This window comes from Folsomia candida, unplaced genomic scaffold (assembly GCF_002217175.1).
Source record: "Folsomia candida strain VU population unplaced genomic scaffold, ASM221717v1 Fcan01_Sc002, whole genome shotgun sequence".
NCBI lineage: Eukaryota > Metazoa > Arthropoda > Collembola > Entomobryomorpha > Isotomidae > Folsomia > Folsomia candida.
The window spans coordinates 9,654,708-9,673,548 of record NW_019091194.1 but is presented as its reverse complement, the minus strand read 5'-3'; the positions used below and the strand labels follow the sequence as shown (position 1 = coordinate 9,673,548).

General features: G+C 36.9%; 1 protein-coding gene across 2 annotated transcripts in view; it reads right to left on the bottom strand.

Annotated features, from left to right (window-relative positions):
* LOC110843386 (suppressor of lurcher protein 1-like) overlaps positions 1-18,841 on the bottom strand; it is a 34,516-nt gene that overhangs the window by 12,070 nt on the left and 3,605 nt on the right. For both annotated transcript variants that reach the window (XM_022089348.2, XM_035847669.1), the window contains 5 exons: positions 5,494-6,069; positions 2,194-2,352; positions 2,030-2,093; positions 1,066-1,175; positions 517-636 (listed from right to left, as the gene is read on the bottom strand). In XM_022089348.2, the coding sequence (XP_021945040.2) occupies positions 517-636; positions 1,066-1,175; positions 2,030-2,093; positions 2,194-2,352; positions 5,494-5,731 (691 nt within the window). In that variant the 5' untranslated portion in view covers positions 5,732-6,069. The remainder of the gene's footprint in view (positions 1-516; positions 637-1,065; positions 1,176-2,029; positions 2,094-2,193; positions 2,353-5,493; positions 6,070-18,841) is intronic.

Here is an 18,841-nt window from a genome sequence, read left to right as displayed (position 1 = left end):
TATTTGTCCTCAAACGGGGAGTTTGGTAAGATTAGTTTGGCTGGGCACTTCTATCCATGGGCCTTATGTGATGACCCTGCATGGCTGGATTTGTCTTTTCTTGGTCGTCGTCTTCCTCCTCCTCTCTCTTACTCTTTGGTGCAGTGGAGTAGAGTAACGCTGTCAGCTCAGTAAATCAATAAGACCTATAAAATATCTTTCCTCGAGTTTAGAGAGTAATAAAGGAGATGAGATGGGACATAAATCACCAATGATTTCCATTTGTGAACATGATTTTACTAATATACAGTACGAGGTTCCCAAGTGGAAATTCTGTAAGGTTCATTATAAAGACTAGACGTACATGCCAACCAATTTTTGGCGCTACATTTCATGTCGGTTATAGACAGACTTTACCCAAAAAATCGCTTTTCATCAAATTTAAAAAAAATGAACGCATTATGAAAACACAATTCTACCTAAGTTGCAAAGTTTTATTCGTCCGAGCATAAAGTTCTGTTATTCTGCGAGACTCACTTGAATTAAGAAAGCGAAAAAATCCGTGAAAGCCTAGTGGTCCAGTAGACTTTCTAGATTCGGCGAAGGCGGATCCGGCTGCATGAAATTGAATTACGAGGTGTCTTCCTTTGGACCACACTGTAAGAAACAAAATATATAAGACTTTAAATATACCGAGATTCTAACCTATATTCATTTGCACATGTATATTCACTCGAATTGGTTGGAATGTTGGGATGTAAACAAATTAGTAAACATACTTAGGTACACAAAATTCACGCCCCTCAAGATTGAGGAAAATGACCCTCAACGAAAATCAAAGTACACCAAAAGACGATGTTACTTAAACTGTCACACTACGAGCCTACGACAGCCGTATTAATTAAGAAATATGACAAGAAGTTAAAATCTTTAGCAGTTGATAGGAGCAGTTATACATGTATAACCAACCATTATTAATACACTAGTACGGTGAAAGTCAAAGTGAGATGGCACCAACACGTCTTTATTTACACATGTAAAACACTATGCCAAAAGTTCTCAATTAATATTTAAAATACAACTTACAAGTAATGTTTGACCTTTCACCACATATTAAAGAATTCCATGGCGTGGATTCATTTACACCTTCGGAGTCGAGATGAAGGAAAAGCTTAAGATAGTCACCAGAATGACACCTGCAAAAAATAACATACAGAAGTGATTGATAAAAACAAGTCCAATAATGTGATAGACGAGCCACAAAGGACTAAGGATAATAAATACACGTATTTACAATCACATACGTACATAAGTAAATACATACATAGATACACGTTAGTATTACATGTGTATATACATACCTAGATCATCTGACATAAATTTTCTATACTTATCTGGGTCAAAATTGTCCACCAACTGTGAGTGGTATGTATGTATTATGGACTAGAGTTTATTTCCACAATGGAAGAAAGTGGTGGTAAATGGCAACCATTCGTCAAAAATTCATGGGGGATATCGTTCGAATATGGTCCTCGTGTGTGTGAATGACGTATCCATCCATGAACTGCATGCCGTAACTTTCTACTCGTTTTTGCCCACCATTCTTCTAACCCAGTAAACACTTTCAGCCTCTTTTTTAATCCACACTGTTCTATTTGTATCGCACTTGCTTTGCTTTTGAAAATGGAAATGTGGAGTGGGTAAGAGGTGAAACGCCTCCACCAGCGTCAACAACTACTTGAAATGGAAAGCCCGTCTTCACTTACGCAACCCGTGGACACAGCATGCATATTTCAAATTGACAGCACAAATTGACAGCATGATGACGCTAATCACATTTTGTAAAGTTTTCTAAGCAAGCGATATTTTGCTATGGTGCAAATTCAACTAACTCGTTCAGTTAGAAAGGAAATGGTGGAAATCATACTTATCATTCAGTCCTTATTTATTTGATGTGAATGCATTGGAAGCTGGAACAACTTACTTTTGACGCATGTAGGTATTTTAGGTAGGTATTACACTGATTAGTTGGCAAAGAGTAATGACATACCCATTTTGTGGTGCTGGGAGATTAATGTGGCTAAAGTTGAGTTGAACGATGTAGTCGACAGGGGCTGAAAAGAGGTACAGCATTACAAGATAAAAATGAGAGGGGATTAGAAATTGCCTAATTAATTTGATAGAGGAGAAGGGATTATAGATTATCGCCCGTACCTGAAAATAGGTAGAGGAGACAAGGAATTCCCCGTTGGGGGGAGGGGGCATGTTCCCCCGTTGCTTCATTTCCGCGTTGGTACTCTCCAGGAAAGTCTGGGCTAACAAATGCACCCCATTCCTTTCCAAATGTCGTCGCAAATCTGATGCACCGACAGCCTGGAAGAATTTCAAAATTATTGGATCGAATTGGAATTTGAAAATATTGAGTGAGTGAGTGAGTAGCATGTTTTCCTTTCGTTCCTTTACGTGTAATACTTTCCATACCCGTCGTCCTGTCCTAAGATTGAAGAGCATTGGAGAAAGTGATGAGTTCCTTGTCCATTATTCATGAACAAATGCCCAACAGCTCCAAAGTGAACCAGGAAAAAGTCTCACAACTTTCCACAATAAAATACTTTACCCCTTTTTTTACTTCCCATGCCACCTTGCAAAGTTATTTCCCAAAGTAAAGTTTCATATTTTCATTGCGAGATTGAAGAAGCTCAGCGTCCGGCAAGAACGTAAATGTACATATTTCTAACAAAAATTCTACACCAGTCCTTCACATTGTAAAAGTGCATGGAAAGTTGTAATAAAATAAGCCCATCTTTAAAGTAGTAATTGTACAAAGGCCAATATTTAAAGCAAACCCAAAAAAATGTAACAAGCCCAACTCAGCTTATTATGAAGTGCACCCATTTTACGTATAATGGAAAGGAAGTAGTAACAGGAATTTACGATTTGTATTAAGAATCCTTTACAGGACTTTGCAGGAATTATTTACAAGCAAACTCGTTCATGGGTAAATTGCTACATGCATTGAACGTTGCCTACCTACTACTAGGAACATGTCAGAGTTGACAGTTATTTTTTTCGTGGGTGCACATGATGGACCAATATCGTGGTATAATATTACAGCGTCGTTTGGACTAGTGACACGGCCTTTTAGGAAACCGAAGAAGCGGCGAGGTTTCGGATTTCATCCTTTTCGTGTGACAATCCACTTTCACCTCGCGTGCGTCTTGTCTCATCTTCGTCTCGTCCTTGTTTCTCACTCTCCAAAATCTCTTCATTTCGTGAGCTCTCCTGCTGCTGGAGAGGAATTCTCGGATTTCGCGTTGCCCTGCCTGCCTTGGTACACATTTCCAATTTGTTTGCTTCCCCCCTTTTGCCTGGTGTGTGGTAGGCTACTACTTCATGCATGAGCAACCGTTACGTGCTCCGTATTTGCCAATGAAGACACAACCGAAAATTGGGTTGATATATTTCTACCTACATCCATCCATACCTAGGACGACGTGCTCCTTCGCTGCTTGTTATTCCACTCCTTCTCAAAGTGAAAGGACGGCAGATGTTTTTCATAATTTTACAAATACTGAAAAGACAGCGTGAGAACTTCTTTTTCGAGATTCACTAAAGAAATAGTTTCGATGAGGGAAATATATACAGAGTGTTGAATTGAATGTAGAGCTGAATAGGCTTCGTTTATAGAAACAAGTTTGGGAATACAAATGCAGGAAGGACCTCTCAGAATTTACCATTTTCAGATATTGCTTACTCTTTCTTGTAGTCAACAATGGTGAAAGTGGTGGCGAATCGGTTGGGTGTATTTCAAAGAGTAAATGGACCGGTAATGTTTAGTTCGTGTTTCAATTTCTACAAGTTACAATGAGACTGAAAATAATTATTGGTTCAGTATTTGATTTCACTATGCCGAAAGTACTACCCGACAACTAAATAGTTGGCAACAATGGATGGAGGCGGGTACTCAATATTTTTTATTGTAGAGCTACCCGAATGCGGGATAAAGCTGGATTATTTGTAGAGAAAGTATGATGAAGGTGAAAGTAGGCAAAGTTATTGAATTTTTTCAGCTCAAGTATATTGTTTTCATTTCACGTGCGTTCATATAAGTACATATACCTAACTGCTAAAAACTCATTCCATAACATTTCAATATTTCCGTATCGATTCCACAGGATTTTTTAAAATACAAATTTGAAAGTTTTAAATTATCGAATCCTTTAGCTCCAAACTTTTCAGGTCATCCATTTACACATATTAAACATATCCAGTTCCTCATAAATAATATTTGTTTAACAAGGTCTGGACTTTCTAAAATAAATTATCGGATACTGTTGCAACGTACTTACTTTTCATACACGTTTGCCCCGAATTTCCTAGTTGATATATATTAATAGTCGTCTGTAAGTGGATTGCACAACTATGATATGAATTCGTAAAATCCGATACAACTACAAAAATACTTAGACGAGTTGATTCCACAACGAAGGTAGTTTTTTTCAACAAGTAAAAACGCAATATCTATCAGAAGCAATATGTTCAACTTTCGATATATGTATGTACATATACATACATGAACGAGTTCATATGTCAAGTACTATCCATATACAATTTATTATCGGAACCTTGGCTCTCCTGCAGTATTATGCATTGGAGCATGGGAGCCGTATAGTGTTGCCCAATAACATTTCATCATTCAAGAAAGTCAGAAGAAGAAAGGGAAAACTACTTAAAGTTGTAAGGAGCAACACATATGATATGAATGCAACGTTGTCAGTAATAACTTTGTACTTTGTTCTCGTCTAATGTAATGTCAGTCAGAAACTAAGCGCCTACAGCAATAGCAAGAAAGACTTTCTCCACTGTTCCCCGTCGGACTAGAAATGAACATTGTTCACTTTTTTTCTGGAAAAGATCCCAAAGGGAGCTCACTGGCTTTTGACTTTATCGTTTTCTTCCCAATGTGTATTTGCAGTTAGTCTTTGTAGTACGTAGCAGTAGGTCGTGGTGGATGTGCAGGGTAAGGATCGAGATGCGTGAGACGTGATGCAACTTTAAATAAATTCTTCATCTATCACCAAGCAAAAGGATGTTGTTGTACATAAAATGTGAACGATGTATTGCCAGTGGATGCATGTACATACGTAGGAATAAAACGGAGAAGGAGTTAATTTGTGTTGTGTCACTGGCTGTTGTTGTTCGATATTTTTATGGGTTTGCCTTGTTCTGGGGTGTAAATTGATGACATGGTTGATGGCCTAATCCAAACGCTTACACGTACAACAAAAGCTAAATTCTACAAAATCTTTTGACACAATAAAATTACGTTATTGCAGGACAATAAAATATCCAGAACCATGCACACGACAAAAGCAGTGAAAGGCCTGTCAACTCCAAAGATCAAGAATTGAACAAAAATAAAAGCACGTCTACAACAGTTGCTCACAAGTTGTACATGCTCTGCAGAAAATGTCTCAGATTATACAGATTCCTCTTTCATGTTGTTTATCCTACCTGGATTAATCGCATGACCGGTAAGGGAGGTCAGTGCTAAAATCACAAACACGGGCAATCCCCATAAAGTTCTTCCTTGATGTTTGGTTCTCAAATGGTGTCGTTTGTGCATCCATGACCCAGATTTTGCACTATTACTTATGGTTTCTTGAACACACTTCCTGTGATCTTTTAATTTTAAGTGTGTCGTAGATCCACCTCCACCAAGAGTGAAGGTGGTTCTCCAAGTTTTCCTCATGTCATGTCCTTCACAGCACGGGAAAAGCACTTCTCTGATGTACAGCTCTGTACTGCTCGTGGCAGACAGAGTAGCGTGAACCGGATTTCCCCTTAAAATCTGCTCGTTCACACTTTCACAATTTACACTTCCGTAATATTTTCAGTGTATGTAGCAGCAGCCAAACGGTCCAACTTCTGCTTTATCGTTATTATCTCTCTAACGATTATTGTTATGTGAGTTGTACTTTTTAGTTATGAACTTGTAAATGTTTTACTTCCTTTGTTCCCTGCAGTTGAAGACGGATTCCAATATGCTCCAGGCGAGGTCAGACCATGTGGGGCAAGTGGAGTTTAAACCTGGAAACATATATAAATAAGCATTGTATCATTATTATTGGCTCTAATATGTCGCTACTCAAGAACATCTAATTAAATCATTAATCCAAGTGTTTAATTTTCCCTTTCACATTATAATTCATTATATTGCTAAATTAATACAAATGTAGCAAATTCATGAATTTTTTACGACTGTCCATTAGCTTAGCTACTTAATTCTTACCCTTAATTATCCAATTGCTGTGCATGTTTAAAACATAAGTGATGCCAAATGCCAACCTATCCTACTCTTTCACATGTTTAATTTCTTAAATTACTGGATTTTCTGGTTCATTAACTCAAAGCTTTATATATTACTAGAAAGTTTGGCTGCAAACTCAACTACTAGTTGGAAATACAAATCTTGAGAGCTTGGCAATATCATTCAAAATAAATAAGCTTTACTAAATATATAAACTTTGATCTTTTAGGGCATTGGTTCAAATGGAGCTATTACATAATTCTAAAAATTACTGTCTGTCAGTCATCACAATATATTTTCAAAGTCCATCTCAATTGATTCCTTATACGTTATAATTTACTTTTACTTCACAGTTGCCAACTGACGCATAAAAATCCTGCAAAGTTGCAACAACAAGGGTCGTCCCATCATTTGAATTAAATCCCATTCCCGATGGATGCTTGTCTTCCTCCCCAATTGTCCTTACACTTTCTGGGTGGACAAAGTGAAAGTGGCTCGAGCCGTGCCAAACTGGGCTCCATCACATCACCAACAACCCACCCACCCACCAGCCAAACAATGTTTCACACACAGACGTATACTTTGTTGGTCTGGTGTGGGTTGAAACCATTACCATAAATTGGTAAAAGTTGTAGTCCCAGCGTTGGGGAGAAGCACTTAGGAATAGGATAATCTCACATACACATAAAAGTTACAAAACTTTTCCTTATCTTTCATCCATTTCTACGACGTAACTTTCTTTAATGGTTCCTTGGTGTGATCCCAATGCTATTGGCCACCACAAGCACTGCCGGTCCGTACAAATATTAGTACGTTTTTTTATAAATTTAACACAATTTTGCAAGCATGCAAATTGTTAAAAATACGGTGTGCATATGTGCCGAATAAAAAATGAAAGAAAATTGCACAAAAAGTATAAGAAGCCCATTAAGTATACATAATTACAGCTAGTGTGTGCTGAAAATTGCACTTTACTTAATCTGCTCTATCCACACGCCCAACCATCATATTCTAAACCAAGTGTTGTAAATATAAAATGATACCTGCTTTGCCCTGCGACACCCCAGTGACCTCGAGAACAAGGATGTCGAAAACATGTCAGATATGTCAATTTTAACAGATTTTCGAAGGGGAAAAACATATGACACAATGGTTACATGCATTGTAAAGGTTCCTTGGACTTGTGAAAGATGTAAATATAAGTGGAAGCCTTTGGAGGAGAAGAAGTGAAGCTAATAACCAATCAGTATAGACTCTTACTTACGCACCCTGCGTTTTATTTTAGGATTAGATGCATATTCGCAACATACCCCAGAAAGGTCACAGAAACTTTAATCGTCATGATTGCAATCTGAGATTACTAATTAATACGTTGGAAGTGGTAAAGTCTAACTTTGTTTTTCTTACAGGTTTATAGTAGATAGACTATCAGAGAGATAAACCTATCCTATGTATTCCATACTTAGGATTAGTTACTGGTGAGCAGGAAAAGTGAATAAAATAAAAGTTGATGAGACTTGGCTGCTTTCTCAGCTTGTTGGACGTTGGATACGAGCCAACTACAACTGCTGGATACCTATATGTTTGTACGTATATATGAGGAGAAAGTAAAGTGGTTACTACTTTATGTGACTTTGGTATTTCCGTAATCATTTCATTAAACAGCTTTAATCTCGGAAATCAAGTGGATAAATTAATAACTTCTGCTGAAAATGAAAACGACACGGCCAAATGAATGCATGCATTCTAAACCATTTTCGTATTTTACGCTTTAATCAAACCCGGAATTATCCCTTCTTTATCGAATTATTTTATTTTGGTGGACATTACATCGCATCGCCATGTATTAAATGTTTAGGGATGATAGTTAAATCGCTACACATAATCACGGCTACAGAACAAATTTATTACTTTTTCCCTATTCATGAGCAAGTGGAGGTTTCGACCAATGTGTACCGCTGTGTGTGCTTCGGCACGTTACGACCCATAAAAGCCGGTAGAATAATTCGGAAATTTCAATTTTAAAGAGACACAGAACGAGCACATAGGATTCCAGGTGAAACTCTCTGCACGCACAGAGGGAAGCGAAGACAGATTGGATCACTCTCAATTCCTTGAAAGGACTTTCATTTCATTTTATTGTGTTTTATTTTATGACACTCAGCGTCTCATATCCCTTTCTTTGACCTTTTTATATCGCCCACACGCTTCTGAAGACTTTCCACGAAAAATGAAAATTGTTTGGCTGTGAATAAATTGGTCATTCTAGCGCTCATAGAAAAAATCTCAAAGGCTAGAAAATTGAAATTGTAGGAAAGTAACCCCATTGACTCTATGGCTGCTTTTGTTGAGTGCTGTTATTTAACTGATCTTTTAGAGTTTTTCACATGCACGAGGATAACAATTCACTCGAATTTTCAATTTAGCCATTGTTAGACGTGAAATTAGTTTGCAAGAATAATCACTTGAGGTCTTATGTTTGAATAGGCAGGTAAAAAAATGTACATAGTCTGTTAAAAAAATTCACCTAGATTTACGCTCTTTGCAAACACATGCGTATAATTAAATATGTATAAATCTATATGCGTATGTATGTAATATGTAGAAGACCTGGTAATAATTATTAGCACCTATTCTGAGAATTTCTGTGACGATGAAAGGATTGTAACGACAAAAGGGATGTCTCAAAGTTGAGATGGTTAGCTTAGTTGAGTTGAAAATGAAGAGGAACGAGATTAATGCCCAGGTTAAGTTGAAAGACTTCCTTTTGAAATTTATAAAGATGACTCAAAGTGGATGGACATCTTCTTCATCTTGTCATGAAGCAGACTCGTCTTTTCTCGCATTGTGGCCAAAATAGAATAGAATTCTCTCAAAATCTGGTTGTGAGAGAGGGAGAGAGAAAGCGTCGGTGTGGCATGTGGTGCATGTAATAATGTAATACGTACGAACAAGAAAGAAAAGACAGCTCCCTTCCGTCAGGCTTGAATTACTTAAGTCGCTCATTTCTGCATGAGTTGGCTTACCATGGAATAATGGAGACTTTATACGTGCATGTTGAACGCATGGAATTCGCACGTTGTCAAATTGGTTTTTATTCAGGTCTTTAAATGGTAGATGAAGAAATGCATGGGAATTAAATCAGAAAAGGGTTCCATGTTTTGAATGGCTTCGTACATTCGCGCGTTTGGAAAAAATGTTAATTGGAAAACACTACAATGAAAACATTTTTTATAACTTTCTACCAAACAAGCATTTCTCTGTGATTGACAGTTTAAGACTTTGGTAAAAATTCTTACAAAAAATAAGATAAAAGAACCTCATTTGCATTGCAATCCAAAACACTTGAGCAATTAATCCCCAAGGCGGACGAAGTGAGATTTGGTAAGCAAATCAAGTAATAAAAGCACTTTTTTGCTGAATAAAATTGTGAAACAAGTCTGGGAATAAAAATAGCATGAATGATTATTATGTATTGTAACGGATTTTACCTGTCTGTGTTTATTTACCGGATTTTATTGATTTAGCCGAGAGAAACTTAAGTATGTTAATCATAAAACTGTGTATAGTGTTTTCAAATTCTTACTTTAATTTCAAAATCAAAACTCTTGAAGAAAATGTGCTTATCTGAATTTTGATTTTCTGCTGGCGACAAAATCGTCTCATTCATCGATGCGTTCAATCGACACGAGTTCAGAAGGGTAGATTTTGATATATATGACGCATTGTCAAGTCCAATGAGAATGAGACCCTAAGCCGGTGTTGAGCCTTTCTTAGACGCATAGTTGGCGGCTGGCGTTCTTTCGTCTAGCCCACATTGGTAGGTGTACGTACGTAGTTTCAATATATACATTTTATGAACCCAAGGGGATTAAAGCCCTTTGTGCAGCGGATTGGACTCACTCTCACTTTCTCTCACTAACAAAACCACCCAGGAAAAGGAAGCAAGTGACTGCAACACAACACACTCGCTTCCTTGATTATGTACCAATACCAGAGAGAGAAAGAGCTTAAAATCCTACAATTTCACTTTCTTGCATCATCGAACTTTCACCCACACTTTCAAAGAAAAGGGAACAAAGAAATCTTTGAAATATTTCCAGCTTAATACACCATATCCAAACACGCCTCCAGAGCGAGGATATGTACATACACGCGTAAATGTATGTGTATAAGTCCCTTTTTGTGCCTAATCAATAGCCCCAACATAAGAAGTAGAGTAGAATTCAGGTCACTAAAAAAGGCAAAAGTACACAGACTGCAGGTACGATTTTAATATTTAAGATGTTTGCTGAGCGGAAGAGAACCTACTCAAAATCTCATTAAATCATTTGGTAAGCACAATAAGTGCATCCTAGCAAACGTTTACATTTCCCAGTCGCCATACAATAACGGCTTGCCTTCCTTACCTTTATAATTGAAATGGCAACAAAAGGATCCGTCATAATAATTTCATAACCTTCTAAAATATCAAACCGCCATAAAACCTGCTACACACAATGGAAGATAATGTGGAGTGAAAGTCTCGAAGGGGTCATAATGGTAAACTGCGAATGAATGCGAATGCATCTACACCGTTACAAGGGCTTTCACTATTTATGTGTGATCACAAGTGAGATGCGAGTGGATATTCAAAATGCTAGGCAAAACATTGCACTATACAGTAAACGACCAAAGTTGTGCAGTTTGCATTCCATAAATTTTACGCTTTTCGAGATTTCAAGTTCGGACGATATGTTGAGAATTGCTCCCTGGGCTCAAAAATTTTGTGTATTGAAGGACTACCACCACATACTAAATTTAATAATGGTTTGATAAGATACATGAAAACTATTATATTCGCCTGGGTAGTTTGAAGCGTGAGATGTGGTGGGTGGTCATCCGCAGCTGGCTATACATATTTCATAACAACTTTTTTTACAACGTTCATTCACATTTCCAAGTGGGATATTCGGGATCTATACTTACTATGAATGTTACTATTTTCAATGTTGCTTTTATCGTACACATTCAAAATCCTTCCAGTTTTTTTGCATAACTCAAACCTTTGTAAATGAAAAACTTACGTATGTTTAGCCCGAGCCAGTCACTTTTTTCATCTTGCATAATTTCGAAAACCAGCAAATTTGAGGATTTTTTTTCACAACGTTTTAGAGATTAGTCAGAAAAGGTAAGACGAGTATATTTTGCAATTTGTGTACCAATGCACAGTAGAAACTCTAGTTTTGTACAATAGTGGTCCTAAGATATCCAAAAATCTCTGGTTTTAGAAATTAAGAATAGATAAAGTAGGACTGGCTCGGGCATATGAAAACTATATCGTGGGTTTTTTAGTTCTTGAATCCTAGAAACAAGTTGCTTGCATAATTGAAGTCCTCCATATTTTATCTGACAGCACTAGCTACGAGGATTTGCTAGAAAATGTTACACGTGTAGTTTGTGTGTATGCTTCAAAAGTCAGAAACGGGAAATTTTTGTTGCGTGACAAACAGATAGACATTCCGTCTGAATCCCATAATACTCTTGTGACTTAAATGTATACTTAATTTGCTCCTCGTAAGAGCAGCCATTGTAAAAATTTAAATACATACATAAACATTAAACAGCTGACATAAAATAAGCCAGAATAAGAATTTCATGCGAATATCAAGAGAAAAAAAACATTGTTCGAATGAAATGTTCCTGTACAACTAGACCCAGATTTGTTTTATGCTGAATGGGATTTGCTCTTAATTTGTTTCATGTTCTTGTAAACGTTCTGCCAAGGAGTCGACTTCAACTACATGTACTACGTACATACTTACTTCGGCTTGGTGGACTTGTTGGGGTATTCAATGAATAAAATAAATGTGCTCCTGTCACTTTCAGCTCATTGTTCATTTTTATGCGAGTTCTTTGCTCTAATAAAAGAAAAAAAAGCCTTATACGAGCACGTATGTAAGTATTACGAGTCAGCGGATCCTGATGTACGCAGCAACTCTTCTGGAAAGTTTGTAAATTAAAACTTCCATATCAAATAAATTAATTTACTCTCCACCGCCGTGAATAACTTTGGCAAAACTAAAGGATTCTGTATATTTTAAAATCTCAACTCGTCCAGGTTTGTATCTCGAAGGAAATCTCACTTACTTGAAGAAGCACTAATTTCGCTTTCTCCGAGAAAGAGAGAGAGCCTTAACTGTCATGCATCAAATGGGGCTTAACTGAACTACTTTCCACATTATCTACATATGTACTGCGTATCATGAATCATAAGGCTTCGTATCATCACATCCAATTCCGACGATTCTCAACACCAGCAAAATTTATTACCGGTCCGGTGTGGTGATGCTGTTATGGGTTCCTTCTTCCGTGCATGCATAAAATAACTTTCTCCGGTTGAGATGAGAGTGGATTGAAGTGGGTGATGACATTGATAAATGAGCCGTTGATGGACATCACAGCGGGCGAAGTGGGTGCACTTGACTGATATTTACAACTCATAGATCAAGTATTAACATTCAACACTGAGAAAGCGAGGCTGGAAGCTTGAGAATTTTTTTAGCTTGCCCAGCTTCCATTACCACGAAAAGAGGAATCACAGTGTTCCCCACCGTTTTATTTACTCGATGCATACAAAACTATTTTAACTCTTGTCTTGATTTAACTTTCGACAGACTTTCTCCAGCCTAGAATAGTACATATGTAAATTGTGCATAGTAGTTTATGTAAAGTAATGATCCTATTTACTTAATTCTATTCACTTTATAACGTACAAAGTAAATAGTTAGAAAGGGCAGAGTTACGGCACACCTAATGCCGTAAGCATGCATGAGCACTGCAAGATAAACATGAGTTGGATTTTTGTCGAACACTGCTGACAAGTAAATATGTTTATATTTCAGGATTGGGTATCTTTAAAACATTTTTACATGTCAAGTTTCAGTTAAGAGGAATTATTGTAGTGCCATTTTCATATAATATTAAATAAATACTAGGATAAATTGAATCACATTTTAAATTCATACAGATTTGATGTTATCATATCGCAGGTTTGTTTGTTTTTATTTCCCGAGAACTTTGTACATTGTGAGAGCACTGGGGTAGAGAGGGCTCCTTAGAGGAACAAGTTGTCAGTAGTTTCTATTTCGGTCGTGCCGTACAAGAGAGTCAGTTGCTTGAATAAATGTTTGCAGCTCGTGAATTTTGAATGAGAGGCGTGGACACCATCATGGGTCAAAAGAGAAAGTCAGGTAAAATAAGTCCAGACTGGCAAGCAAGGATGCAAACAGTTATTGTTCAACAGACCATACTAACAGCAATTCAGTCTTGAATTTACTGTCAGGTCAGCTCAGCACTTGAAGAAATAGTTGGGTCCCACTTGCTTTTTATTTCTTGTCCTGTCAGCTTTTTTCACTTTCTGCTTCAGTCTACGTACCAACTTGGTCATGACCAAGTGTCATATCCTGTACACTTATGCACTATGAAGTGTAGTTTGCACATCGTCTTTACTTACAATTAGAGATACCAAATATATACGTCTACAAATGATTTTTGATAAGAAATTGTGATTTTATGATATTAGAACGAGCACTTATAATAATAGATTTATTTCAGCACACAAATTTTGTCAAATAATTTACAAAAATGATCAAACCCTATCTAGTAGGAAATATCTTGATCATCTACGTCGCTTAAACAATATCAAGCTCATCTTGATTTAACATAAATATATTGTTTTACAAATAATAGTTCGAGTTGATTAAATTATTTCATCAATAAATACCTTAACTTATTTCATCAATAAATAGGTCCTTAACTTATTTTTGAACGTAACATAACTCAGTTCATCCTTAATGTCATTAGGTAGTGAATTCCATAATAATATTCCCCTAAAGTTAAAAGAGTTTCTCCCAAATTCTGTCCTTGGCTTCATGGTACTACGAAAATTATTGTTGCTCGAGCCCCGAGTCATATGATTGTGAAACTCAGATAGTTTACAAAAATAACCGTCAAAAAATGGAACATTATTGAGCTTAACAATTTTATACATAATACAGTGTACGAAAAATTGACATATCCTTTGGGAATAACCAATTTAAATCTAACTTTATACCGGACGACACTGGATCAAACTTTCTTTTGCGCAACACTAATCGAGCCAATGACCGAATAACTCTTTCTGCAACAATAAGGTTTCTCTGTGAGGCGACACCCCAGACACAAGACATGTAATTTAAAATTGAGATTACTACAGCCACTCCAATAGTTATAAGTGATTTTTGTGTAAAATATTGCCTTACAGTGTACAAGCTTCTTATTCTAAAATAAGCCCTTTTAGCCATGTCATCAATATGGATATACTTATATCCGCAAATTTCGAAGAATGTCTCACGACGCGCCTCTGATTTTTTAATAGCCAGTTTCACAGGATTCTTCTTTCTTGCACTGACCGTTATCATTCGACGGCTGTTCGACAGATATAAGATCTCTGGGTTTTGACAGAATGACGCATCAACCGGAAATTGTTCCTAATCGGATGTTATGCGATCGGTGGAACTTCACAGTAAGAATTTATGTTTATGTTGATACAATTAAAACCAAGTTAATTGTCTATTTATAGAGGGAATTCAATGATCGTGATTTTCGGCTACATAACTATTCGACTTATAGAGACGACGTAGAGAGATAATTGATTGTTTCACTCATGATTAAATTATACCACAAATTCGTTTTTTTACTGTTCTCGAATTTTTATTCTTTCGTCCTCGAACATTTATATATTTGCTAACAATCCAAATGTAACAAGCCAACAGTTTTCACCACATTTCTCCAAAAATAGTGGAGAAATGTGTTGCTCGCTAGCATTTTCATCGTAAATAGGACAACCACATATAAAATGCAAAGTGGCCGTAAAATGAAATCAAAACAGGGACCCAGATGTGAACCGAAACTAGCAACCGACCACCAGCACTAACTTTTGTGAAAACCCTTTCGGGTCGCATCATTTTATGCTAATTTTACCTTTTGACTCTCATTACTATCCCACGGTGGCAAGGAAACAAGTATCCCATCAACCAAGTAGAGACGTCTGGTAGACTCTCATGGAGGTTTTAAAAGTATTTGACTTTCAATCTAATGGATATGACAGGAGCACCTAAAGAGCTCCTGTTTTTGGGTGGATCTACGAAATTTGATTGAATCTGAATATTTTTATACCCAAAGTTATTCTAGTTTGAAATGTAAACGGGTGAGGTTGACGATGAGGGTTCAGTGTGTAAACGCAAGTAGTCGAGGCAATGCAATTTGTAGAGAAGATATGAGAGCGTAATACGAGTGATACTTATGGATGAAAATTTTTTGTCATTCGCCATAATCCGTCCAACACCAAGGAGAGAGTTCGTAGAAATGGGTGGCACAAGTGCACCAGTGCACTAGATGCAAATAATTTGATCACTCTTGAAAACTTTTGGAATGCCATATGGGCCCAGTTATACTAAAAACAACCTTATCATTGGAATAATTTTGGCTCTCAGTAATGTAGTTCGAAGAGTGCTAAAAAATTATGGCCTGGAATTCACAGGTGACAATTCAATCAGTATTTTATCACGTTGACTTTTCCCAGAACTGTTAATTCAGAGACTGAAAGGTAAATTGCCGTAATTATTTATCATGATGTTCTGCCCTTTTGTGTCATATTAACGTCATGCTCATAGTGCCGTAAAATAATTAAAATTTCGGCTGATTGGAATTCGGTTCAGAAACTCCACCCGTCCCTCCAACTTGTATTTTATGCAAAATTGAACTAATGCACACATTGAGCACTTTGAACTGAACTATACACATGTATGTATGTACATAAAGTGGAGCATTTATTTATGGATTACATGTATGCATACACAGCCATGCTTTCACCATTAAATATTGTGGATTTTCTGGAACAAGTCAAAGAATTTCAATCTCTTGCGTGTATTGTTGTGTTGTGTCCGCACCATCATGTTCAGTGCACCACAGAAAGTGCAAAGCAATCTAAATCTAACACATTCGGCGTAATGGAAGCAAAAAGGAAGCAAACGTCCCTCCGGTTCCACTCCCTCTGCTCTGTTTTCACTTTAGCGATTCGAGACTTTAAAGCTTTCCCTTGTCCCAGATGACTGCAAAAGTTGGAGACCAATTCTCCAATTTATCACAGTCTTCGACTCGACTTTCCTGCTGACGGACCAACACTGATTTCGGTGACTACAACATTAGTCCTCCAGTGGTTCTTCCATTCCTTCCCTCAATGTTTGCCAACGAAGGTCTGCTTCAGTCTAAAATCTCGAGTTTTGCAAATCTAGAGATTACATGGGGAGCAGTCAGCACCAGGGAGAAAGCAAAAAAAATGAAAAAAAGTTTAACCCATACATATGTATACATACTCGTAGGTATATCCTTATGTGCATATGTATGTACGTAACGTATGTATATATGTATGTATGTGTCTCTATTCAGTTCCATTCTCTTACAATTTATTGAACGCTTATACATTACTTTCTTTCCATTTACTTATTTTGCAATTTCGCACATTCAACGTCAAACTTGCAAGTTTACTTTTCGTTATGTTACGTTGTAGTTTTCCAGGCTTTTCACATTACACTTGAGAGATGCGTCAGAAGTAAAACAAAATTTGTCCAGATATGCAACATTTGTTTGTTAAATAAATTCTAAACTCTGAAGGCAATGATATTAGGCAAAATTCTACAACATATGAGACTGACATTTGATTTAATGCCAGTTATTTGCTTGTTTAGGAAAACGAAAAATGAAATTTATGGAAATAAATCATAGATTTGACCGACATCAATTGTAGTCGAAATTCTTCACGACAACCACCAAACGATTACCAAAAAGCTTTATTCGCAAATTGAACTATTAGAACATTTTCAAATGCTCCTCAAGCCAAATGCCGAATGTATGTGTATGTGTGTACATGGACACAAATGGATGTTAAAAATGTATTCATTCTTATCAGTGTCGGAGAGAATCATAAAAAAATGCAGCATCCGTTAAACATGTGCGTACTGAAAATATTTGATGGTTGATTTTGATTTGACTTTTCCTTCCTCATTTTTACTTGGAACCCTTTACTCCACACATGACGATGATGTGGAGATCAATATTATTATGCAAACTGGTTGTAAAAAGAAATCAGTTTGATACAGCAGCGGTACTTTGAAGGAATGAAATGGGGGGCTGAAAAAATATTTTTGGTTGTCTTCACTTTTTCCTGACTTGAGGCGTATGTATGTGTATGTACATGTAGAGTGTATTTGTGTATGTTGAACTTTGTGCGACTTGCGGATGTTCTTCATAAGTTTGTATGCATGTTTTTGCATCTCAATGATCCTGATGTGGTGTTGTTGAGAAGAGGGTGAAGAGAGAGAGAAGGAAAGGCAATATCTCGAATTGTCCCATTTTCTGATTGCAATTTGCCGTTGTTGTCTTGTCTTCTTGTTCAATATCAATATTTGATTGGAGACCATGTAGCTATTTATTTATGATTTACAAATCAGAAAAACTATACAACCAACAGTTCTTCTACCCGCATGTTTCATGGTGTTTTCGGAAACGTAAATAATAAAGGATGTGTACATATTTAACGAATGTGACCAACATACATACATATGTGGGTAAGGTATGTATGTATGAACTGTAGTTTGCATATGTTCTACCTATGTGTATAACTTACAGTTAAAGAAATAAAATATGATCGCATAACAAGGATTTGCGTATTGCTGATCATACTTCATAACAATAAACACCGAAAACTTCGTACCTACATACATTATCTGCACGTGGTATTCTTGTTAGCTCTATTTATCCATGCATTTATTTACCAGCTCATTAGATGTACATACGCATACATAGGTGCAGTTACTTTTAACTACACTCGCTATAAATATTTATGTACGTATGCCTCCTACGCGTAAATAAAATATCCGCATTGTATCATCCAAGCTTAATTCCAACTAGTGGGACTTTATTTCCTTTTGATTTTCCTTTAATAGTGATGACCTCGTGCGAATCAAAAACCACACTGAATGAAACACGAGCCATGCACAAGGAGCAGGTGCAATAGAGTGATACCCTAATAAATTGAGTAATAAATGATCTGTGGTGGGTGTAAATATTCTAACAAAACAACAAAAACATTGACTACATATGCATATAAAGCAAGGCAAGTTTGAACCTCGGCGAAATCAATTGGTGCACACAGGATCAAGGAGCCCTGCTACAAACAAGGCGATGATGATCAGTCAGGGATGGTGAAAGTGGGTGGTTTGCGTTTCTGGTTAGTGGTTGCGTGGTTTTCCGTATTTGAAGCAGTCTGAACTTTCGCCACGTTTCCTAGCTGCGACACACATTGCTAGAATTCCGAGCCTACACCTGCACACATTACTACTCCGAAAGTCTGAAATTTATACTCTGTGCAGAATAACACGGAACTAGAAGTTCTGCTTCGATTATGCACAATTCATTGTTTCTTTCTATTATGTTGACAGCGATCATACATCATTATGCCAGATACAAATT